Here is a 26,538-nt window from a genome sequence, read left to right on the forward strand (position 1 = left end):
TTACCTACCAGACCTGCACATTACAGATATAGGGGACATGACATGAATAAATATTATCAATAATCATTTTAAATCCACAGTCTAAGCTGACAAACAAAGCCAACAGTGACACCATGTGGCTGAAATGAAGACAGAAGGGCGTCGCCAGGTAGACACCTTTATTGCTTTGCATTAGTCAACCGTGACAGAAAGGTCATCGTCCTCCAAGATAACAGGACCCTGTGCTTCACTATGTTTCTGTACATATGTTTACTGAGTGACGTCGATGACCTGACGGAGGATGAGATCTCCATCGTTTTAGGCTCCAGATGTGAAGGGCAGTGCCCACATGTTCTCATAAAAATAGATGTCTGGTAAAAGCGTGGCTGTTTCAATTTAGGATTTTAAGAATTTGACATTCATCGATCATTCAAAAATCCAGTACCTCAATATTAATTACAACTGCAGTGAGCAAGTACAGGAGCTGTGACGACAGAACAGCTTTATTTTGTTACACGTGGAAATGGAAGATAAGTAGAGTTTGTACGTTGCTTGACCACGACGTTCATGCTGCTGCTGATGAAACACCACAACAGACAGAAGCAAACAAGTCGCTCGCTGCCCTGTTCTGAAGTGACGATGGCCTGTCTTTGGCGTTTGTGTGCCACCGTTCACGTACCTGTGCACATATGTTCCCAACACTTAAATTATCAATACGACACTTGCACATAAAGAGCTTTAACAAGGCACGAAAGCTGTCGTCCGTAGAGTCACTGAAGCTACACAGACAGAGCAGAAACACAATGATTCTCACCTGAATACTAGCTAGGGTCATGAGTCCACACGAGGCTCCGCATGGACACTTATTGCTAAAACAGGACTGAACTTAGCAAAGTAAGAACATCATCATCCATCATTATTTTTACACTTATTGTAGAAATCTTTTGCATAAAATGATTTTCAACGTTAAACAAAAATCACAATTTCTTTTTACGCGACATACGCACACACACTGGAACTAACAGTAATACAGACCCAATATAAAAGCAGGTGCAGCTTCCTGGAGTCACAAATATTCTCTTTTTTATTTTGCACCTTAATATATTTTCTGATTTATTAAAATAGTTGTGACGTCAGTGGTGACAGGAGTAGAATGGGCAGTTAACGCGCTACCTTGTGACCAAAATATCAAGTGACCACAGTCAGAAATCCTGAGACTCCTGAGTATCTGACTTTTATTCTTTTATATTATGGGAAGTGTTTTATATTAATAGACTTTATTTTAGGTAAGAAACTATACTGGCAAAGTGCTTACTGTACAGTACAGACTTTATATGGCCTCTGAAGTAGGTTTTCTAATGTTACAAATAAAAAGAATACAGTATTGATGAAGACATATATTTCTATAACAGCATATACAACATGAACAATGAAAAACAGCTAAATCTCTTTTGAGCAGCAATATCAATACTGAGCGTCCTCTGTTCTGTAGATGTAGAGTAGTACAAACATGTCCGCAGTAGTTTTGTGGTAACAGTAGTATCTATGTTCCCGTTGTGTCATTTACTGTGCAGAACAAATATCAAATATAATCAAGCACTGAACGTACCTGAATGATTTTATTGAACTCATGTCTTGTAGAAGCTGGTGTAGTTTAGTAAAAGGTCCTAATCTGACCTAATGGAAACACACAGTGCACGGCAACTCACCCAGTGAGCTGCACCAGCAAAAGATGAAGAAGTCCTGTGACCAGCTGTGAAATACAAATGCAAAGTCGTTCACACTGCCCGTCCACCCTTCCTTTGGCATCTGTGGTTTGAATGGGAGATAAACTTTAAAAGGTCCTTAACAGGGGGCAGAGGTGGACAGGATCAGAGGACTTCCTTGGTTCCTCACCAACATTGGCTTCACAGTACTTCGTTGCAGCCATCTGCTTCAGCATTTGAGTGGAGTAGGACTCACAGGCCTGGGGCCTCGCAGGGGTCTGCAGGCAGGTTGTGCTGTTCCAGGACTACGCCTCCTTCCCCTCCAGGTGGTGCCCAGCAGTGGGGGGGGGGTACCAACAGGTCGTCCTCCCTTTATCACAAGAAGGTTTCTGGAGTGGAACCTTCTCCAGGCGCGTTTTGGCTGATGTTCAGTCTAACACAGGCCACTTTCTCCTGGCTATTAAACAGAGGTGAAGAAGGAGACACAATGACTTTGGCTTTAAATTTGTTAACACTACTGTCAGAACAGGATTTTATCACCTTCATTACGTCTACTGTACTAATTGACTCAGCTCTTAACTGACAATCAGATTATTTCAAAACGTTTCTGGCATTCCATACGAGCTTAAACTCGGGATTAATAATTTATTGTTAGTAAAGTGCAGTGTTAAGATACATAAACAGATCTGAGAGCTTTAGTTTCTATTACCACAGTATGAAAGTTCTCCTGCAGAGTCTTAAAACTCGCCTGAGTTACTAACAGCAGACATGTAGTCAAGTCATGTGATATTTCGGTTATACAGTAGGAGCAGGGGCTCTGGAAGACTCCAGACGTCATAGCTACCTTCCACTACGCTTCTCAGGCTGGACACAAGACTCTGCATTCGAGTTCACTGCCTTCCACACTGCGGTTTTGGCCATTTCATCAGAGATATTTACAACCAAGGGGTCAGAATCAGAACTACATGCAAACGCAAACACAGAGACATGTGAACGCAGGGACACACACGCACACGCATACAAAAGAGAAGACAGGCATGTAGACGCCAGGTCAGTGGGAGAGGTTCATTGACAGACAGTTCAAGACAACAGGAGCATGCATAAAACCTCATCCAACAAGATGACAGTACAAAACAGCTGCTCACACAGGACTCGTACAGGTTGTTCAGTAGCAACATCTGTCAGAATTAGGAGTTGCACATTGTTAGACAAACAAGAAAACACACAAAAGGTACAAAGCACATGTTTCTATAGACATGCACTGAGTGAGGGGGTGTCAGACAGTAGAGCCCTGCTACCTCGTCTTCCAGCTGGAGGTTTTACTAATTTTTACAACTGTTCACTCCCTTTGGGGTGAATGTCACATGAGACGTGTGTATGTTGTTGTTATTGTGATACTCTGAACCCCTCACTCACCTCCCTGACACCGCTTTCACTGGAATCTTGAGGTGGCTGTTGTCCTCGTAGCCAACATTCAGCCCCATGTCCTCCTCCTCCTGCAGCATAGACTCTTCCTCCTGAGTCAACACAGCCCATAATGTCAGGCCACTAAACAAACACATCACGCTACAGTCTTACATGTTCCTCTTTCATAAAACAGGAGAACGTATTTGTACCAGCTTTTCTTGTGCTTCCTTTTTCTTATCATCTTCTTTCTTCTTCTTGCTTTCTGGCATCAAGTCGTCCAGCCAGCTCAGCTCTCGCTTGGTGAAAAACAAGTCCAGCAGCTTTCGGATAAAGACCAATGCCAAAACCTGGACACACGCACACAGACACCATGAACTGAAAATGAGATATTACACCATCTATATCTAGCATCTTTAACACTATAATGAGTTCTTACCATCATAGGAAACACAACAGCTGCTGCAGAGACCTTGATTACCCAGAGCAGAACTAAGCAGGTGAGTTGCACCAGGGTGAAGATATGGACCTTCCACAGCGGCACATAGCGAAGATAGATAAGATCCGGCTGGTGCTTGGCCGGCATCCCAAACAGCTTGATTCTGTCAAAGAACTACAGGGGACAGGAGAGGAGTGAGACCCACAGAGGGAGATAAGGCTGGGAAAACATGGTGACAACAAGGGAGTAAATACATTATTCAGAACAGGAAATGGGTTTAATTAAAGCTCAAACACGATCAAAGGTTTGAACTACAAGGGGAAGCTTATCTTTCCTGGCAGCTTGTGGCTGCTCTTCTGTTCAAATTTAGGGGCCACATTATCTTCAAAGACCAGAAGACGACTTACTTGAATGCCTTTAAGGGAAGAGACACCCATGTAGAGAAAGACTCCATAGAGGACTGGCATAGGAATGAACTGTAGCGCAGAGGAAACAATATAAATCACTCAGCTACCATGACAGAAAGAAAGACTAACCGCAATAACACACAGAAAAAAAAGTGACCTTGAGCACTGAAGTCATGAAAACAGAGCTGCCCATCAGGACAAAGATCATGATTCCAGTGACCCGCTGCTCACGGATGCCCAGAAACTTGGGCTGCTCTCCTGGAGCAGAACAGCCAGACTCCACCTTCAGGCTGTTAACGTGGGAGATGGAGAGGACGGTGGCAGCCACGAACCAGGGCAGGCCCATAATGGAGCACACGCCCAGCATTACTGCCACTATGAGCAAGTCCAGGTGATAGCCGCAGCCTTTCTGCAGGACACACATGGAAACGCCACGTCATGTAAAACCCGAGAGCTGCAGGAAAAAGGTAAATGCTCCTCCCTCAGCAGAGAATGTAGCACAGTACAACCCTGAGAAAGAAATACCTCAGTTCTGCAAGTTCAACACAGCGGAAGACAGACATGAGAATATGTTAGCTTCAACCGTAATTAAGGGTGACTGAAAGAGAGAGAGAAAGCGGTGAGAGATGAGAAACCACACACTACACACGTGTGGAGGCAACAAAGACTCAAGTGTTCAGAAATAATGGAGCAGAGTGATGCACAAGTAACTACAAAGATAAGATATAATGCAAAACATAAGACTGGGAAACAGAAAGATGGTTGACACAGAAACAGAGCTGAGTTCACTGCTTTTAGAATGTTCTGCTTCACCTAACACATCTATTCAGGGTAAATTCAAGGCCCTAATATTTTACACTGATGAGTCCCCACAATAAAGGGTGAGTGTGTAGAGATCATCACCAGAGGCCAGTGTCACCTTGAGTTTGTGCTCCTTGCGGTTGATGATGACTGCAGTGATCTGTTGGTCCATGAAGATGAGGATGGTGCACAGCAGGGCAGGAAGTAACGCCACCAGCAGCGTCCACCACGGGTTTCCTCCTAATGGATCCATCAACCAGCCCCGGTTCTTTGAAGTTGGCTGCAGGGAAAAGGCAAGAATGTGCTACAGTACATGTACTATATACAGTCAGGGGAAGTGAACCCAGAGCGTAAGTGCCGTAACCAGCTGGTCTGTGCAGTTCTGCCTACCTCAAAGCGGTCAGGAACATTCAGCTTAGGTGATGGGATGCCCATTAGGTAGTCCACCAGCACCATGATCATGATGGTTATAAACACGCCAAAGTCACTGATAGTGGAGCGCACCTGCACAACACACACAAAGGCAAATCCCGCATCTTCATTAAAAGAAGGACGCGCAGCCCATTTTCACACTCAAAGTAGAAGCGGTGTCATGAACCAAAGTAATAATTACACTTTGACAGTAACAATTTAAACAATACCAACACCTGCTTACACAGAACACCATGTGATTACACTAGAGCCGAGCTGGTTCCGTGTGGGAAAAGGCTTTTATGGGAGACCGCCTGGGCTGAACGATGCCTGGCAAGCTCATTTTAACCAGTGTCATAAAACCCACTGCAGCTGTTGTGATGTTGTGTCCAACACTAAGTACTGTAGTAGTAGTTTCACCTTTGTGGGAAAATATCTCTCTGCCTTAAACTGTTTGAGGAAGGAGGACAAGAAGAAGGTGGTGAAGAAAAGGATGATGGACCAGAAGAGAACGTCTGGGATGTAGGGGCCGTGGTGACCACAGGCGGGGCCAACAAACTCCCCATGGAGCTTTCTGCACATCTAGAGGACAGAAAACAGCTCCTGGTTTATAGTAGCAGTAGTAGATTTATTCTGTTGCATCCTCACTCACATTTAGTATTGATCAATTTGTCCGTTTCTCTGTTCATGCTACACACAATACTGTACTTCCAGTCATGCCTTACCGATACATTTAGGCTCTGCCATGGGATAGAGTTGGAGCTATATCCTGTCTGGTTCCAATCCTGCATGAGCTCATCAGAGGCATTGGATGGTGGAGAGCACTGACACCTAGCGACAAAGAACAAATGCTCATTTAGGTCTGTAAAAATGCATCTTGGCTGGATTCGTGACTTTTGTCAGTTAAGATCTCAGCACTCACCAATACTGGGTAAGGTTGTCTAAATTGTTGTGCGTGTTGACCGGGAAGTGTTCTCCCAGGTGAAAGAGCTTCTCTAGAGCCTCGTAGATGAAGATGATGCAGATGAGGGCAGCGAAGGCCTCCTCTGTGAACCTGGTGATGTAGCAGACCAAAGAGCTGGCGTCTGTGGCCACCAAGAGGAGACAGAGAAAGGCAGTCCACAGGCCGATGCTGGTCCGCAGCGACAGGTAGGACAGTCTGTAGTCACTGGGAGCAAGGAAGACAAGCAAACACAGACATCATCTGCTTTACAGACGTTTTGGCTGTTAGTGTGTGTTACATGTCGAAGCAAAGCAGACATGATTAAACATACTTGCAGAACTTGAAGAGGATCTTCTCAAACACTAAAACAGGCCCAGTGCTGCCAAGAATAGTGAGAGGTTGGCCTGCGAAAAGGGAGTAAGCCACTCCTGTCAGTGATGCCCCAAACAGAGACTCTATGGCACTCTGCAGACACAGAGAGGGACGGCGTGAGGAACCATGAGAGGGAAACGGGGTGGACGCGACCGTACGAAGGTGGATAGAGAGGGAGGGGCTAAGGAGCCAACGGGAGAGGTGGGGGAGGTGGGGGAGAGAAACCCAGAGCAGCAGAGTCTGGATTAAAAAGACATTCAGGCCTATGTCAACTGTTGAACGTTCCCACTCTGCTGACTGGACTAAAGTCACATCCCTGCCTCCATAACCCCACTAACCCTGCTGTGTTTGGTCATGGCATCACACACCCCAGCACGCACACTTGTGCTTGTCCCAGCACACCATGGACTAATAATATGAAAACAGAGACACTTTAGAGAATAGCTCCATTTTTGTCTAGAGACAATGTGACCTGGTTGTGACTGAGTGATGCTGGGAATGACCTGCTTTGAGAAACCACAGCAGCGAAGATAACTCAGTCCATGACATACCGTAATCGATCATTACCACACACAAGCTCACATTAAAAGCCAGCGTTGTTCTAGCTTCTGTCTATTTAATGTTTTCCACTTAGTTTTGAGCCTAGAGTTGAAAACTCATTGAACTTACTATGTTGCCTTTTGTTGCCTCCCCAAGCAGACCTCCAAATGTAATGACAGGGGACATGCAGGCGCAGTAGAGGAAGAGGATGGAGGCCAGACACTGCAGGCTGAAGGAGTCCCTGAAGTCACTCCAGAAGAACGGAGCCTTCCGCTTGATATCCAAGATTAAGCCTCCGAAAATCCTGCAAGAGGAAAGAGCTAGATTTTAGCGTGGATGAAAGGATGAAAAAATTTATACACTGAAAAAAAAAACAACAGGAAAATGAGTCATGGAAAGAAAGATTAATCAACATGAATCAATTATCTGTTCACTGTACCGATGCCAAATGAAACAGCACATTTCTTTACATTAACCTTTTAAGCTTGCTCACATCCCTTTGTCTTCCATTAAGTCCCTCGTAACAAGACTTTTATATAGTTAAAGTGGTCTTTCAAGTAAACACCTCCTTGCTTCTGAAATGTCAGCATGTGAGAATGTGGAGTGTGTGTTAGAGACTTACCATTTTAAGGATTCTCAGATTATAGAATGATTTAATGTTTGTAGAAGAAAGAAGAAACCAATTTGACTTTTACTAGTTTAAAATCCCTTTTCTCTTGTAGTTCTTATTAACAAGGCTCTCAACATAATAAATGAATGAATTTTCCTTATTTGCACATGTGAGATGAAGTTCCAAACTCAGTCTGTCCACATTTTACAAAAACAATATTATAAATTATTACAAATAAATCCCCAGTAGTAATACTGAGTAAAAAACGAAACATTCTGCGCTGCACTTACCTCCCAGTTCGCTGTAGCTCGGGTCCTGAATGAGGGTCCTCGTCCTTTTCCAGCTCCCCAGCTGGAGATGCAGTGCCATTAGGCTGAGACGGCCTCTTCCTTTTCATCTGAGAATCAAAAAACCTTTAAATATACGGTACTGCAGTGCCTCAGCTGTCATGCCTATTTGAGTCCAGAAGGGGGCACTGTCAGGGTAATTATGCTTGTGTAAAGTGAAGAGTGACATACAGATCGCAGAGGTTCAGCTATAGCTTCATAATTACAGTTTGTGGGACCAGACGTCAGTATACATACATTACATGAGGTTGAGTAAAGTGCTCAGTACTCAGGCGAGTAAAATACATTTAAGAAGTTTAATACATGTACTGTAGGTCTGTTGAACAATTCAGGCATTCCATATGCTGATGAAACAGAATATCTTCTTTTAAGTTTTAAAAAACACAACAGGAAACAATCACAGGGACACGCTACCTGAGACGGGACATTTTTGGGGGGCTCAATGCGAATTGTGGGGTCCCATTCTCCTGGAGGTAAGACGGTCACTTGATCGAGGAACTCATCTATCCCAGAAAGTAGGTCCGTTCGGTCTTTGGCCTTGTACGCCACATCATGGAATATCTACACAGCGAACGTCACTGTTGGTCATTAAAGGTCTCTGGATTTAGTGTGCTAAATCTTCAGACCTCACACTAAAGGGCTCAGCAGTGCAACAAAGTGTCCATTAAACATGAAGTTTAAATTGAAAACATGTCCAGAACGTTCTAGGAATGATCATTTTCTTTCACCTCGTCTGTCATCAGTGTGGCCATCGATCTGCCAATCTCATGGTATTGTGGCCCTTTGCCATGAGGACCCAACAGCAGGAAAAGAAACCTGTGTTGCAGATAATATTTATTATTACCCACTAAAAGACATAGTAATAGATTTCAATTCTTTTGTTAAATATTAGTCTCTTTTCATCGTTTAATAACTAATCATTATACCGTGTGGGCACAGGCACCTCTGTGAGGCCTGTGATAAGTACTGCAGGCGACAGTCGCACAAAGGCAATTATGGGCTTCTCCAGGAAGTCCACCTCGCCTACCAGCACGTTGGAAGCCTCGGCACCTGGAGGAATCTTTTTCATGAAATTCATATCCACCTGGAGCCAAAGGAACCGATAAGACAAATATTACCCATTTATAAAAAAGCAGCTGACAGACATGTCTACAAGGACGTTGTGATAGAGAATATATAACATAATGTGTCTGAATAACTATTGATTTACTGTAGTGTAAAACCTGTCTTTATTACTCGTAGAAAACTATCGTTTTAAAAATAATGAATCAGGCAAACCATGCACTTTCTCCTTCTATCTTTATGGTTTCATAACAATGTATGGCAGCCAGCCATTTCACTTAATACCCGAGGAAGCACACAACAGCAGGATTGATGAAGGGCTGTGCGAGGGAGGAAACACTTACATAACTACAGACACAGAGATTGGATGATGAGTATGAGATTCTGACTGTCACAGGGGCACTTATCAACACAGGCCACCGAAATGTCTGAGGAAGTCCATTAAGTGAGGATAAACAGTGATGGACTTGGTCATGGGCCCTTCCACCACGATGGACTGTGTTTGTCCTCAGCACTGTGATTAGGTTACCTTGCTGAAGTCGACACTGCTGCTTTCTCTACTGACCCCTGCTTTGGACGGTCTCCTCTCCATTGCCTTGCTGCCATCCAGGTAGTTTGGGTCAGAGTTCGGGGACACCAGAGATCCTGGGAAGGACAGGGCAAAAGGAGTGGGAGGGAGAGAGCAGCGATGGGCGCTGTGTAAGTGCTGGGCAGGAATCAACTGCAGATAGAAAATAATCATCCTGGTAGTGATATTAATAAATTACATCTGTCATTTGTTCTCAGTACAAGTTATAATATTAAAAAAACAGTTTTAGGGGCATTCACCTTCTCAGAAGACAAATTTCTCATATCACACTGCAGCCACACATTTTTTGTTATGTAGTGCTACATGTGAAAAGTGAAAAGCGTGACGTTTTGAATGCAATTCTCCCTAAAACCATTATCTGCTACCTGTGATTATTTGGTACAAAGCTACAAGTTGCTCCCTATCTGCTGAGCTCAATAATCTGATGCTTAAGTCAGTCCTGCTTATCTTGACTTCATTTCACTTTAGAGGCAAACGTAAGTGGATGTGATTGACAGTTCAGCTTCCTCAGACCCTGAAATGTTCAAGTTGCAGTATCTCTGTGCATAATTAGCTGCAGACACTGCTTTTGTGATTTCATCCACACTTGACACAGGAAACGCTAGCACTTGAAGCGGCATGAGAGTGGGAGATGAAATGAGGTTTCATGTAGTAAATCAAAGAATAGTATATGCATACTATCCTCTGAAGGTCTCAGGTAACACTTCTTTTACCAGGTTTTCACTTGTTTCCACATTTTCTTCATCTATAGAAACATATCTCTTACTTTGCCATCGAAAAGTAATAGAACAAGCATCAAACGCAATACAAAAATAAAGCCTTAGGCAATAGGCCATTGGTGTCTGCAGTACCGTTAATCCCAAATCTAAATTAAAATGTGCTTTTTCTGCCAGCATGTGGCCTGGCCAGTCAGCCATACCCTTGAACTGGACACCCTGGAGTAGCCCCAGTGCATGCTGGGTAGCTGTGACTGCTGAACAGAAGCCTGATTGCTCACATACCGGACAAAGCCACTCAGATTAAGGGAGGGTTTAGCTTATGTTGCATCTGCCAACACACTTCATTCAGAAAGGCTGATCCCCGGAATGCTCCCATACCGGCCTTCAACCCGAGCCAGCTCGTTTATATGCAAAAAACGAACATAACTAACAGAGATTACACACATGTTCTCCTGTAGGACTGCTTACACTGGGAAAGTCTTGTACTGTAGATACTACTGGAGAGACAAACCTTGGCAAAAAATCTGAAAAAAAAAATCTAAGCATTTAATAACTAAAAGTCCCAGAAATAGACTAAAATTGACACCCATCGCCAGCTGTCGATGTAGACAAATTGCTTAAAATAACACATTAAGAGCTTTTTACTAACTCCATATCAGTCAACAGGTATTTTGAGTCAGCACTGTGCAACAATCCAGTTTATACAAGCTACAGTGTCCAGGGTACATTATTACACCGCTATTATTACAGCTTAAGCCCCCCTCTGTAAATTATAACCCACGTCCTGATAACATAGTGTCTGTCTCTTGGGAAATACTGTATATTCTCTAGAAGGGGATGCAATTACAGAGGGGCATCAACCATAATAACACGACAACAACCTTTCAGACTCAGCTCCCACCAACGGATGACCCACGCTTTGAAAATGAGCCATTGCTCAAGTAAAAAGAAAAACACTTATTTACACACACGCACGCAGCCTAAAAATAAACGTACAAGCCCGGGTTGGAGGAACAAAAAGTCATTGCAGGTGTCACTTTGATCGTACATGCAGTACCATCACACCCACCCTCATATCGGTCTTATATTTAGCCTCTCTGCTGGCACACTTTGCCCTCGCTTCACTTTTGAACGGGTAAAAGAACGTTTATTCATAATGTCAGATGATGTAAATGAAAAGCACACGTTGCATGACAGGTACTGTATATGTGCATACTCAAAATAAGTACCACAATATCTGAGGATAGGACATGTTACACGTGAAAGGATTGAGGATGCATTATATCAGTTTCTACAGAACACTAAAAGCTCAAAACACAAAATGTATCAGAAAAACACAAAAACAAAAAGCAGGTGACGTCCCAAGGTTAAATGTTTGGGTACCACTAAAGAAGCAGCTCAGTATTTGTAGCTTTTGTAACTATTAATTATAAAGTGACAGACACATTCTCTCTCTCTAAGGTCAGGACTATAACAAGACTTTCAGGAAATTGTAATCGTGTAATAGTGTTTCATTCAGTGGTCCAGAGAGGCTGTGTTTGCGCCATTTAGATGCACCACATTTTACAGAGATGACCAAGCATTTGAACAGAACTGTAAAAGGCATTGTTTTTTACACTGATTACATACCAGTGGTCGCCCACCCTCAGCCTGTTAATACTGGAGGTTTCTCCCAGTGGAGGGAGGTTTTGCTCTCCACTGTTGCCTGGTGCTTGCTCAAGTGGGATCTGTTTGATTCTGAATAGTTACTCACTTTGTGAAGTGCCTCAGGCTAACAGAGATTACGTTCGGAGTGATTTTTAAATAAATTTCAAGCTGAATAAAAAAAAACATTTTGCTTTGGTTCAAAGGTTCAAATGCAATGCACTCTTCTGGAAAAACAGGAACTTATCATAAGTGACATGCCATTTAACGATATCTACACTACGCTGAGAGAGTGTCTGCAAGCAAAACCAGAGCAGCTCCGGCTTAGCTGCAAAGCTAAAAAGTGCTCTGCACCCAAAAGGCATCAGAACTACAGTACTTAAACACATGAATGATGAGAATTTAGTGGTTCGTTTTTTAGTGTGCGTCGTGCAGCTACATAGAAAATAAACCAGCTATTCCCAAAGATGAATTACCTCAGAATAAATCAAGTAGGCAACAATGAAACATGTGGTTGAGGCTTTCATTTTAACTGGTCTTGCATGAAACCCTTTGAAAGATGTTCATGCAACCACAATGAAGGAGGTGAAAGTAGGGAGAGGGCCAAGCAAGGCATAGTGAGGAATGTCTGGAATAAGCTTAAGAGGGCAGTGATCTTTAAATAGCAAAAAGAAGTACACAGAGTTTTCATATCAGTAAGAACAAGAATGGGTCTGTGTGATAGACAAAAAAGGAAGAGAAGGAACAGAAGCAAGAATAATGAGGTGGTTAAAGTCTTTGTGGATAAATACAGTGGGAAGAGCATTTTAGAGAGTGAGCCTTGCTGTGGGTTATTAATGAGATGGCCGCGGAGCTGGAGGTTTGGAATTAAGGAGCAGAGCTTTCATGCTAGTGCTAGTGTTCTCTGTTTAAGCCTTGACTCACACTGGCAGGCTACACTGATATTTGCCTTCTAAGGACAGCAGCTCGAGGCCCTGGGATGCCGAGGATCCTCGCCGGCTGAGCTGTGGCGACGCGGCCTCATCTTCTGCAGAGTTGGGCGGGTCGTCATCCTCGGGGGGCGATACCACCACCTCAGGGATGCCTTGAGGACCTCCACCGTGGGAGCGCGGCGGGCTTTGGGAGGAGCGCCGTAAGAAAGCGGGGGTGTTTTGAGGGGTGGTGAGGGGCGAAGGGCTGGGGGAAGGTAGGAGGTGGTTGAGCAGGATGGAGACTCGGGACTCTCGTCTCTGGGACAGGTTGGAGACAGAGGAGGCTGCTCCTGGCTTGTGGAGAGAGAGACGTGAAGAGGACAGCCCCTCTCCTAACAGGTTAAAAACAATGAAATCAAAGAAAGGGAGGAAAGGAAGGAAAAAAAGGAAGAGGGGATGGAGCAGAGAGGAGAAACATATGAAGTAGGAGTATCTCATAAAGATGGTATCTGAAGGAGAAATAATCAGGGGTGGGCAGCAAGAACGTGGCAGAGGTGTCGTTAGAGATTCGTGCTTGCAGAAACAAAAGCAAAAGACACGAAACCGAATGATTTTGAGGCACGTAGGAGGGTCTGCAAGGACCAAACAAACCGTCTCAATCAACTCCAAACACACAAACACGAGACATTACTGAATCGAGAAAAGGTCTGAGTTCAGATGGGCTTGCATGCAGGGGAGGATGAGTTAGAACCATGTGAGTGCACTGGAAGCAAACATGTGCTGAGCACAAACAGGGCACGTCTGAAACTTACAGTGCAACGGGTTCGGAACAGGACGTACAACACGACTTTCACACCAGCACCGTTTCCTTCACCAACCATTGGTTGCAAATAATTTTGAGGCTTGCTTTTCGGGTCTGATGATATGAAAGTGCAAGCCCAACATCCAAAAACAACAACAGGCACAGAAGTTGAGAATGTGATTCTCCTTTCATTCGTAAAAACCTCCCAAGAGCTTAAAATGCACGCCATACATTTACAGGTCTGCAGCCATGCCCAGTCAAAATACACAGTAGCAGGTTAAACGATATTCCCTAAGTGTCACCCTAAGGAGAGAAAACAGTGATCATTTCAACTCTCAAAGCCAGGCCAGCCAATCAGGTTAGCACAGTCATTAGCACCCAGATTTCTCTTTCTCTGAGGGAACCGACTGCTTGGATAGAGATCATTCACTAGATGTTACTCACTTTCACCATCCACCTTCTACGCTGGCAATGAAAGATTTGAACAGTGTTTTTTTTTTTAGCAACAGTTCCCCAGTGGTGAAAAGGACAGAAAAAGAAATTCGAGTGCGACATAGAACCTCACCGTTTCTTTCAAGCAAGAGTGAGTCAGAATGTTTCTTGCCTATGTCAGCAATGGAGCGCACCAGAGGGATGCGATTGCTGAGCTTTCTCTCATTCTGGTGGTGATGCTTCTTCAGCATGGCTTCCCGCACATTGTCACGCAGATCGTCCTTCAGCTGACCCGATGCCACCATGCTGTCAATAAGCATGTCTGAGTATGAACACAGGGTAAAAATCTGTGAGTTACATCACAAGACATAAGGAATGAGATACAAGAGTGGAGTGTTTTGTACAATGTACCTGCAATTTCCTCGATGCTGTTGGCCCTCATATCCAGCATGACTGTGCCGTTGAGTATACAACTACGTAGTTCAAATAAGCTGTGCAGTGACAGCGTGGCCACGTAGGGCTTACTCCACCGCTCACCGCCGTCCTCCACATCCTCCTCAAACTTCAGCCATCTGTAGAAAACACCGAGAGAGTGATAGAGAAACAGCCAGACACATGCCAAAAAAGTCGTAATTACCGAGATGCAATATACTGTAGCTCAAGAACATGTTGCAGCTCATATAAAACTAGAATTTTCTTTGAACAAATTCAAATTTCGGTTTTTGGAGCACCGGAGCACAGAAAAGTGTGAGAGTGACTCATACTCCAAATCTGTCCTAGTTTTAGCAGTGGAAACAAATGAAGTGCAGCCAAGTAAAGTCTCAACTACAACCGTAGTGCAATAAAGAGTAAGACTAGTGTACTGTATGTTGTCTTTAGATTACACAAAGGAGGTCAGCTCAATATTAAAATGTTTAGGCTTGTTACAGAGTGGCAGTATTCAATTATTACAAAACGTAGAGTTCTTTTGAAGTGGCATGACTTCATTCAGCCCTTCAGTCTTGTTCTGACCTGGCTGTCTCCTTCCATTCAGTGGCACTGCCATCTCTGAAGGAGAGCTCATCAAGCTCAGTGAAGAGGTCATGAGGGACATGCTCCAGGTCATCGTCCTCTGTACCCAATATGAACTGGACCCTCTGGGACGGTGTGTCTGGACACAGAATGAACAAAGGCTAAATGTTAGTGAGAGAGCTCATGATTACAGTACTACGGACTAAATCTGATCCTCATTATCAGTCAATCACATTAAATACTCGTGTGCAGTTTTGACAAGTATCCTGTGTAGTTGTCACAATAACTCAGATTATTCAGTTAATTTTATTGTGATGAACTGTACGTTTTGCTTGTTGTTACCACAAAACACAAGTTAATGCTTGACTGAGCTCAAAGCACTGTTTGGATGCTTGAGTCCTGGTGCAGGACTTTAAAATGCCATAGCCATCAATCAACGCCAGCGGTTAATTCTCAGCGGCCTGTAATTCTTTTTACAGCCGAATGCTTTATTTAAAAACTGTAGAACCTGGAGAGAAACAAAGTTTAGGAAGAGTTGTGCTCAACCTGCAAACTGTGCACTGTTAAAAAGATGACACAATCAACCAAGAATGTGAAACTGAATGAAGGCAGGCCTCTCCAACGTAAGCGGGTCTAATGCATACCTCCAAGAGCTAACAAACTGAAGTGTTCATAGAGCTCTCAGTCCCCGGAATTGAACATCCCTGAAAACCCGTGGTTAGATCATAAATGCGCCGCGTGTGCAAGGTAGACTAAAATATCTCAGAACACCAAGTGATCTGCTCGCAAGAGTGGGTGAAACACCTAAACCAAGAAATGAAACAGTCTTTGCTGGCTACCAAAGGAATAGAGCTGTGATCTGCCAACAGGGGGATTAGTATGTAATGACTTAGAGCGTGGCCAGTTCTACATGTAATTACAGTTTAATTAAGAGCAATAAAACAGTGAGACGTGTGCAGGGACTACACTGGGTCCACCAGTTCTGGATTTCAATAGACTGACTGTCCTCTTGTGGGGGTATGAATAAACAAAGCTTCAAAGTACTGTGGCACACAAGTTTAAAGCATGAGGTAGTGGGTTTGTATGCGCCCAGTTAACATTTTACAACCGTAAGAGGGGGACTCCCTGCCGTCTTCTTTCCCCTCCTCAGAGTCTCTCTCTTTCTTCTTTCGGTGGTGTCTGTGTCCTCGGTGACGATGCCTCCGTCTGCTCTCTCTTCCCAGAGGAACATGGACGCCTACGTAGACTGCTCTGTGACCTGGAGAGAAGAAATGCGCAGAAATTCTGTGTTTATCACATACAGTGGAAAAGACAACGAGACAATTCTGTACCCATATTATAAGCAAAATGTCTGTGTGATTACTGGCAGTAAGATAAAAGGTGACTTAGAATAAATGACAAAATGTTATTATTTTACAAGGATCTGCATTTACTGTTACTGAATAAATGTGCCACCATATTGTTGCTAGCTTCTTAATTACTGCCTTCAGTCTGTATGCCTTGCATTTCATTTTATTAAATTTACAACTCAAGCAGAAGACAGACTCACTGGCATTTAAGACAGGAGACAAAGAACATCTTTCCTTTCCTTTTGAGTGTTCTAGATAACTTACTTGAAGGAAACCAGAATACATTTTACATTTTCAACCTTAATGTTTAATCTACTTCCCTTCATTACCGTCACAGGAACTGTGAGCTGCAAATGCTCTATTTTCACCCTACATTCTCTGCCAATACTCGTGTTTCACAGATGAGTCATCTCTCTTTGACTTGAAAGGGAACCCAGGAGGAATGAAACCAAGATGCAGCACTCAAAGGCGTAAGCAACATACACTTGAATTGAACAGATGGAGAGAAGCATCAGCAAGAATGGAGGAAGAGAGAAGAAAAACGCAGCAGATGAAGGGGGACGGATGGAAAAACTAGACAGCCTCGCTGCACAGAAAGCAGGAGTATCACATAAGGACAAAACAGGATACATGTTGATGTTATTGAATAGAAGATATGAAGTGTGGTGGACTAAGCTATAAGTGGGACAGAAGGATAAGGTGCAAACCTGAGGGAGCTAATGCCATAAAATAGATCATTAAGCATCAATTTTGTTTTCTACAACGTATCATAAACATTTCTTCAGTCAGGAAGACATTAAACTTACTTTCTAACTCTTCTTTTTCATAGTGTGTTTGAGTAGTGAAGCTGGCCTTCCCATGGTCAACAAGTGCCTCTTCATCTAGGCCCTGGGGAAAATTATAAGAAAGAGAGAGCAAGTAATAATGAGAGGTACAGATAAAGTTGTTTAAAGCTTGTAGCATCTCCTATTTTAGCAATATTCAAACACAGCGTGATACTAACAGCCACATAGCCCCATACTGCTTCATATGATCTAGGAGGTTAGGCTGCAGCCAGGTGCTGCGAGTCATCAGCCCCTGATTAACTGGTCATCAGCAGGTGCGCAGACCTACTGTATAAACTGTGGCAGATCGAGGCCTGGAGCATTCAGCTTTATGCCAAAATACCTTAGCAGGTGTCGCAGAAAGAATTGTTGCTGCCCATCATGTAAAGGGTTTTCAGTGTTTATAGTGAGGAAGACCTTCAGTCAGGGTCAAGGGGAAAGTCCAGTCCACAACTCATCATCCAGGTAAAATGTAATGGAACTTTTCATGCCTCCCACAAGATATTCACTCCAAGTTCAGACTGTACAATGCCCTGAGGAGAACATAAAAAACCCAAGAGCTCCGACCCTACAAGCCTCCCTGAGCATGCACGTACATGACAGCACACAGTTTGTTTGGAAGGGCTGGGAAGAGAAAGCCCCACTGTCCTAAAAGCACCACTGAGGTTCACCAAACCACATCTGACCAAACCACAAGACTTCCTAAGCAACACCCGGTTGGCAGAAGAGACCAATGCATTGTTTGGTCCGAAGGCCAAGCGCCTCATCTGACACAGCATCCAGCCATTACATGAACCAGATTTCACATCAGCTTTGCTTCATCTAGAATGTATTCAGCAGGTACAGTATGTACATAAAATAATAATGTGGCTAACAGGGACAAATGATCACTGAACAAATACAAATACACTGACAAACAGACTACTACAGGTGGGAGATGATAACTGCATTACGCATTACGCATACATATCTACTGTATGTGCTGTGTTTCGCAGACTAATCGTATCCTCTTTGAAATAGTCCATGCAATAAAGACTGAGCTTTTTACAGTAACAATATCAAGATTTTGGTCAAACTGAAAAAAAAATGTGTTAGGATCTACTGTATGGTCCAGATAGCAAAGACATAAAAAAGCATCAAAGGTACACTATTAATGAATTATTACAAACTCTAACTTTAAAGACTGTCAAATATCAAACTTAAACAGGTCCCACAAATATACAGAAACACAAAGAAACAAGCAGCATCACAGGACCAACAAAATGGTCCTCTGATGAAAAAAATGAAAAAAACATTTTGTCTCAAACAAAAGGAATGGAATGGAAGTCATTCTTTGGATGGATACCTGACATATTAGAATAAAGACTTGCTAAATGTGGCTACTGCACATGTGTCTATAGGGATTTCAGATGATGATGCAATGTGCCATCCACAATCGCTGTAGAACAGTCTGGGTTTTGTGACTATATTTAGGTTAACATTTGGACCAGACTCTGTGTATGTGGGATATAGGATGTATAAATACCCCTAGAGACCGTGAGCTAATGCCGGCTCTGAGCTGAAACCAATCTGCTGAATAAGGAAAATACTGTCTGGTAATAAGTCTGAGGAAAAATAATAAATAATTGTGAGAAAACACCTCACAATTTATAAAATTATCATCTTTATCAGCACCCATACAGTTCATGAAACTTGTGTAAGAACTGACATACGCTTAAATGATCGTATTCAGATTCTATAAATCAACATATACATTATAACAACACCAACCACATCACCTGCCTAATGGACAAAGACTTTGGCGCATCCTTTCAGTCCTTTCAGCCAATCACAGAGGTGCTGGCTGCTGCCAAGCAGGGGAGAGTGGAAACAAAAGGTACTGACGTTGTTCACATGATGAAAGGATACGTGATACTTGCATGACATTGATGGAGCCCCAACAAGTCGGACACCTCAGTTGACCACACTGACGTCTCATTCTGACAGAAAAGCACATATTGCTGCCTGCTACTCTGAACGCAGCTTCAATGACAAACACACTTCCACACATACATTACCATAATCATTCTGGTGTTAAAACTCCACCTACGATGAATGGTGCCATCTGTGATTGTGTTTGCATGCACTTGAAAGTCTGTGTGTGTGTGTGTGTGTGTGTGTGTGTGTGTGTGTGTGTGTGTGTGTGTGTGTGTGTGTGTGTGTGTGTGTGTGCATTTCTCAGTGGCTGGTGGATTTGCATGATAATGAGTTGTTGCGTCGCTCTGTGACCGGGCTTTGACGAAGAGGAGCCTTATTCCACTCACAACAGACCTGGGGTGAGTGAACCTTATCAGGGAGGACAAAGAGTGAAAAATAATGTCTGGTATAGTTTAAGAACAAATGACGCAACCTGTTACATAGCCATGTCCAAATGTTCCAGTCTGTCATCTACAGTCGTGATGCCCACATACTGTAGGACAGCTTTGGCTCGTCTACAGGGGAAGTTTGGGAAGGGCTGCTAATGAGAAACAAAGGCTGCCATTTTATGACATTAATAGGGGGCTGTTGACAGAAGGCAGATGTGTCCATCCACAGTGTAAAGAGAGCCAGAATACACATACCCAGCTCTGTAATCGCTCCTGTGTGGGCAAAGGTACGTGGAGGGGACACTGTTATAACCTCTGATGTTTGTTTTAAATGCGCTAACAAATTAATGAACGATACACAATGCTGCAAACCAAATTATGTAACGCCACATGTGTTAACAGCATAGAAAAACTATACAGCACCAGCCACATAATGAATTGATACAGTAACTGTTGAGCTTGACCTAGAAAATTATGTAAGCGATTCCTGGCCTGTTAGTCAATTGAGCTGCCACATGACGGAAACACTACTCTCCCAACCAGTGACCAATGCCCAGCATGGTTGGGAATTCTGAACAGAAGCCCCGAGGGCAACCAGGGAATATAATCTACCCTTTAGTGAGTTCAAAAGCCTGAATGGTGTCTGGTGGAGATACTGTAAACCCTGCCTGGCCTTTACCAATGAATTTTAGAGACAAATGTGGACGAGTGACGAATAGGTTCCCAATAACAAAGAGGTGGCAATGTTCCATGCAAAAGGACACCAGACGCAAAAGCAAAAGCGTCATTAGTTCTCATCTTTCTGCCTGTAACTTAGTCAGATACCTGGTGGGAAAGTGGCTCTAAGCATAAAACGTTGAATCATATGTTATCTAACACATACAATCTGAATCCTGTCTAACTTATGTTTTGGCTTATTATCAGCAACCATTTGACCTATATACTGGAATCCAGTTCTAAAATTATGTATAAGCCTAATCTATTTATGACTGACTGAATCTGACAGGATATCCTGTGCATTATATTTGCATCCAGCCCTGTTACTTATCATTGCTAATGTCCAGTGGAGTTCAGCAAATCATTTCATCTTGTGCGTAAGCTCAGATTCACCTTTCACTTTCCTACAGTATGCCGTGCTGCGCATGGATTCACACTGTAGCTCCAGCCTGGTCAAAGTCCACAGACAGACCCCTGCCTCGTTTGCCTTTATGCACTATGGTACACACCTCAGACCCGCTGGCTGCCGAGATGCTGCTGCAGTCCTTCTATTTTCCAACAGGGATTAAAGAACATTTCCAGCAGACAGAAATATTACTCACAAACCTACAGGCGCCGCTGATCACGTTAAAGGATAAAGTCCATGACAGGACAATTAGAAGAGAACTAGACATGTAGAGTTTGCTTAGAGTTTGGGGTTTTTTTGGCTTTGCAAAAGAAAGGCTCCTCTGCTGATAAAGAATATGAAAGTAAAACTGGGATCCACAAAAGTCCATCTGAACAAAGCACAAGATTTCTTGACCAATATTCTATGGAGTGATGGGACCAGCGTGAGGCAATTGGACCTCATGGCCAGTGCAAACATTTGAGCAGAAACATCTCATACCGCTGTCAAGCACAATGGTGGAAGAAACTGGACGCGTTGCAGTCATTGAGTTGAGTAACATTCATATGCTATATTTCTGGAAGGTAACTGCATTATTAACTGGTGTGTACTGTACATTAACCTTTGCGTAGGAAGGACCGAGCCCAATGACAGGCACGCGCATCTTCAGCCAATCAGACAGTGAATCAAACCAGCCACCCTGGGTCCCTGCGAGCACTGCTTTAATGGGACTTGGTCCAGTCAACACGACTGACGTAACAGAAGTGTTACCTGGTGAGACATGTGTCCCCTGAGATTACGGAATTTCTCTGTGTCACTGCCAAATGTACAGTTACACACTATTAAGGAGAACGCTGGCTTACATTCACTTCAATGTAAGTGTTCTGCAAATCAAAAAGTGCTAGATTGGTGAACATGATGTTAATGTATGTGTGGAACCAGCGTAAACACACTGTAGGTGTATTCTGTTGATTTTTAGTCTAGCCATTTAATTATTTACAGCTTTGGAGTCGCATCACATTTAAACAGGCCAAAACTAATAGGACAGTGAGAAGCTGGTGTACCACATGTCTTTAGAGTAAAGATGCAGTTTAATCATCTAATATAAACAGTGGGGGAGATATTTCACAGGACAGAAACACTGGAGAACAAGCACATAACATTCATAGTCTCTGCTGGATGTTCCTAAACATGCACAGACTTTTCAGACACGCACATAAACACAAAGATGGAAACCATGCCCCCTCTCTGCCTCACAAATATCTCCCTGCCTCCACAGCGTGTGCACCTGTTTTTAATATCCCCTCCTGCTTGTTGCTTCCACTGTGGGCACAGAGGGCTTCGGCTAAACTGAATGGAAACAAGCATGTGGGTTCATTTCAATGAGCATAATCTCTGCTGAGAGCATGCAGCATACTTGGATTCAGCTTGGAAGACCCAGTTTTCACCCTCCTCTCTCTGACTCCTCGTCTCTCTCCCCTCTTCCCTCCCGTTGTCCTTGTCCCGCTCCTTAAAGCAGCCATAGCTGTCTCCATTGGCTTCCTCTATTCCTGCTCCTTGAAGCGAATTAGGGACGGGAATGTTTCCATTCCAACAACTGGTGTTTCGTCCTTTCTTTCACCTCATCTCCTTCATCCTCTCACCTCTGCTATTCTCATTCTGGTCAAATGTGCTGACCACCTGACCCCTTCATTATCACAGACCATGAATGAATGCAAGAGGACAAGCCAGTATAAACCCAACATCACTGCTAATCCAATAAATACTAATCATCATACAGTAATACGATAAACAGCCCATGGATCCTAAGAGCAGACTATGACAGTTAGACACAGAAAAAAGCACACACACACGACCAGACGTACCGTATGCACATGCTCCCCTTCACTCTGTTTGTCCATTTAGATTACAACATCTGCAAATCAAAGGCGGCAGTAACGGTTCCCAGTGAGTGTTCTTTTTTTCCTGATAATTGCCTCTGTTGTGGAGGATGTGTGGGCTAAGTAATAACAGACACACTGCCGCACTCGTCTGTTCCCTCTTCCGCTGCTCATCTTTTTATACGTGGGGAGGAAGAGAGAGAGGGAGCAGGCTGCTTCGGAACACGGTGCTCTACTCTACCCTGTCAGCCCCCTCTCTGCTCAGCAGCCAATCCCACCATGCCACCATGAATATTTTATTTGCCCAGCCAAGGGCTTAAAAACACACACACACGCGCCACCACATGGAGGACATACACAGACGTTTGGAGGACATACAAATGCTCACCCGCTGAGGTATTCAGGTCACAAATGAAGGAGCACCCCAACACGGATAAATAGAAACAAGCACACGTACGGACTCCACGCTGCTCAGAGGGCCAGCGCATTAAAAAGCATGAGCAGTATATTCATCAGGATTCCTTATATTCAACCCTTCACGATAGATTCAAAGATCAACAGCTAAGCAAACTGTCATTTTATGTTGCATTTTTTTTCGACAAAATCACATCTGTTACAGGACAGATAGTAGGACACAAAAAGCCATTTTCTAAAATCTAAATAGTTAATAGAGCCTATTTTTAAATGATGTTTAAGGAAACATGTCCTGTCCAGAGACTCCCTGCGGACGTGGCATCTGTCCATTCCAGCCAGTTCCAAACCATAAAGCACAAACTGAAATAAAACCACTCGTATTCATAATGATTCTATAGAATGTGTGTGAATCCTGTCAGAACAGCCAAGGTAGGTAGTGTACATGTGAATAAAAATCTTATTGATGAATTATAAATGAATGAAATGCAAGCATATGCACAATGCTATTCCTTAAAAGCACAGCTTTCTAGAAAACTGAATTCTTGTTGAAGCATAGGTGTAAGTAGTGTATATTTCATATATATTTCAACAGATGTATTATATTCTGTAAGGTCATAAACCTTACATTACAGTTAATGAGCTGTGAAGATATGAGTCATCGTGACCTTATCAAATTCCAGTCAGTTCATCGTCGAGACCAAGCGACATTTGTGGCCATATTGAAGACATTTCCTTAAGGATCCCTGAGATATCGTGATGTGAGGTCATAGTGACCTTGATACTTGACCATGAAAAATGAATCAGTTGATGCTTTCTGGCTTCACAATAGATTTCTACAATAACGTGCAGTAGGATTGTTTCTTCACACGCGCAGTGTCCCATTATTTTTCTCCACAGCTACCGTTAGGCAAATAGATAAAAACAAGTTCGTCTGCTCCAGTGAAACTCTACACGACCACTCATACTGTAAGTACAACCACGCTGCCTTCCTGTGGATATGCAAAGAATCTCACCACAAAACAAACCAACGGCAGCAGCAGCAGACATGGCAGCTTCTGACGCGCTCTCATGTAGTGAATGTGGTTATTGTCTGCAAAATCACCTTAAAAGCTTGTGGCACACATGTCATTGCGACTAAACTTAGACCGGCTATAAACAAACAGGCTCTCTGTTCTGTGCCAATTAGCCTATAGGCGGATACCGGAGGATTTCTTTTTTAACAGTAATCGTTTTATAACAGTATACCTATACAGAACACTGTAAATCTAGTACAAAGGCTGATTCTATGTCGTGGCTAGGCTAAAGTAAAGTTCAGCTGAGGAAAAGGGAAAATGGGGCCAAAGAATAATTTTGGGATTATTTATTTAAAAATAAGGTGACCAACTCTGATCCAGCTAGGAGATGTTACCAGTGTTTACATATCTGCTAACTGCATGGGACTAAACTAAAAGGTCGGCTTAATGAGATTGTCACTATTATTGGACACTGCTTAGTGAATATTCAACAATGTTTGACTTTGTGAGAAACATTTTCAGCCTCCTATTAATAGCTCTGGTCAGCCGGCAAACCTCAGAACAACAAGAGTTTCCTGTGGAAACTTAATTCACATTTTTGGCTGGTCTCACAGCGCCAACGTTGATGACGACAGCGATACATGCTTTGAATGCTTTGTGGTTAAGTAATAGACTCAGAGTCTTTGGTAGATATCAAACAACTGCATTTGTGTTTCTAGGTTCTGCTATGACAATAAAGAAAGTAGCTGGACATGAAGCGGTCATTTGTCCAGCGAGCCTTTATTTACTGAACAGCAGGGAGTCAGGTTTCCTGGACACATGCACGCATTCATGCACACACATAAACACCGAGGCAGACAAGTCCAAACATAGCGGACAACCTTACACCAGCTGTGATGTCAGACACTCAGCGTGGATTTTAAACTTAGCCCGTCAACCACTTTCTTTTTTGGGCATGTTAACGCCGCCGTGTCTTTGATGCTCATCATCCTCATGAGTGACGGTAAAACTACACCCGGCAGACAGGATGTGGGGTCCCCACGCCACCACATGACCCAGGCCTCGGTTTGACAGATGGAAACTACGTCACCACACGTGTCTGACGCTGCAAAATGGTACCTTTCATTCCGAGAACTATTTTTTTTACTGTTTAACAGTTTCTGATTTAAACAGGCTGCTGAAAGCTGGAAATGTCACACAAGGAAGCGTCTCTATTTTAGGCGCATTGGATATGCAAATGAGCCTTCATTCTAGTGAAAGCTTCAGCAGATCTTATCTGCAGACCCAGTGGCTGCAGCTGCTGTCAAGCAACAGAAGGGTGAACCTGTTGAACGTAAAAAACTTTAGTGACACACTTTGTGACGCACGACCACGCGCCCAGGTAACATCCGGGTGTTTTGAGCATCTTTTAGTTCATTAAAGTGCTTATAACCACTTGGCAGTTTTTACTCCGGGGAACGACATTCATGACGTCACACTGAACGGTTGAGTCTGCTCGTGCCCGGCTAATTTATTAGCAAGTACTGTGTAGTAGCTGTGTGAGAATAAATGCCGGTTGGGTGAATAGACTGGAAAAAGAGAGCACAGAAACTGTTTGTCATTGAACACATTTCAATACACAGACGAGCGCAAACTCTACAGTAGCCACGCACGTGTCAAGCGCAGACAGCCGGCTGAACAATAGCAGCAGCGGATGCTGCCTGAGTCCGACTCCCCAGCATCCCCGGTACTAACAAAGGGCCGGTACGTATAGCGGTGGGAGGACGGGTATCTGTACTTACTGCTCTTAAGAGTGGTCTCATTTGTTCCGAAGGTTCATCCATGTCACTCATTTGACCTGCCACCGGGCTTCTGCCCAATGTTTTATCTTATTTCGCCGGTGGCCGGGTGACAGCTGTGTCAACTGTAAAGACTGGCTGTGTGCTTCCCCTAACGACGGCGTGAGGACACGCCCCTTAAATGATTGACACCATGATTGCCAATCAGCGTTGATGCTCTGTGTTGTTAGCCAATCACATTTAACAACGCCACTCTGAAGGCGGGGAAAATGCTTTTGTTCCCTCCCGTAAGCTTTTAGTGTTGTGATTCATATAAACCTCTTAAACTCAACAGAACCAGGTGTATGTTACACAAAGCGGATTATACAGTAATGAACCATAAGCGGCCTAACACAGTGAGGGGGAATTCCTGGGGAGGGGGCGCTTTCACTTTTACAACAGCAACTACTATGTTTACTACATGTACTTGTATATGCTTAACTGAAACGTAATCATATAACCTAATACTTCAGCAAAAGCTTTAGACACGACAAAATAGATTGAACCGTTTAAAATATTTTCAAATACACCAGAATAGAATAAACTCAAGAAAGTATATGCAGTAGTTTTTTTTACTGAAAATAAAGAAACACCGTGTAGCCTATAATACTTAACAGTCATATACAGTAAAATATATTGTAGAGGCCCAGGGCGTGCTAAGGATT

General features: G+C 43.4%; 1 protein-coding gene across 10 annotated transcripts; it reads right to left on the reverse strand.

The window, feature by feature from the left end:
* Positions 1-144: 144 nt before the first annotated feature.
* On the reverse strand, positions 145-25,994 carry LOC114865317 (sodium bicarbonate cotransporter 3-like). Of its 10 annotated transcripts, none has more exons than XM_029166329.3 (26): positions 25,838-25,994; positions 17,285-17,366; positions 16,238-16,387; positions 15,130-15,268; positions 14,530-14,690; positions 14,291-14,440; positions 12,923-13,276; positions 9,551-9,666; positions 8,886-9,043; positions 8,688-8,775; positions 8,374-8,520; positions 7,903-8,009; positions 7,132-7,306; positions 6,422-6,555; positions 6,070-6,315; positions 5,873-5,978; positions 5,568-5,729; positions 5,127-5,240; positions 4,855-5,016; positions 4,093-4,344; positions 3,936-4,004; positions 3,529-3,702; positions 3,302-3,439; positions 3,102-3,202; positions 2,530-2,646; positions 145-2,142 (listed from the first exon to the last, which is right to left on the reverse strand). In XM_029166329.3, the coding sequence occupies exons 1-26, from the start codon at positions 25,886-25,888 to the stop codon at positions 2,061-2,063; spliced, it is 3,735 nt and encodes a 1,244-aa protein (XP_029022162.1). In that variant the 5' UTR covers positions 25,889-25,994; the 3' UTR covers positions 145-2,060. The 10 variants fall into 10 exon arrangements, with proteins under 10 accessions (XP_029022162.1, XP_029022161.1, XP_029022159.1 ...); XM_029166328.3 differs by having other exon boundaries at positions 9,587-9,666; positions 14,252-14,440; XM_029166326.3 differs by having other exon boundaries at positions 14,252-14,440.
* Between the last annotated feature and the right edge of the window lie 544 nt (positions 25,995-26,538).

Source organism: Betta splendens, chromosome 11 (assembly GCF_900634795.4).
Source record: "Betta splendens chromosome 11, fBetSpl5.4, whole genome shotgun sequence".
NCBI lineage: Eukaryota > Metazoa > Chordata > Actinopteri > Anabantiformes > Osphronemidae > Betta > Betta splendens.

Bases quoted from the DNA above. Each gene is read 5' to 3' on its own strand.
- LOC114865317 (XM_029166326.3), bottom strand. From the start codon at position 25,888: ATGAGTGACATGGATGAACCTTCGGAACAAATGAGACCACTCTTAAGA. The intron at 14,691-15,129 runs GTCAGAACAAGA...TGTTTTCTACAG, and splicing joins GAATGGAAGGAGACAGCCAG to ATGGCTGAAGTTTGAGGAGG. The intron at 9,044-9,550 runs GTAACCTAATCA...CTTTGGCTCCAG, and splicing joins GCAGTGTCGACTTCAGCAAG to GTGGATATGAATTTCATGAA.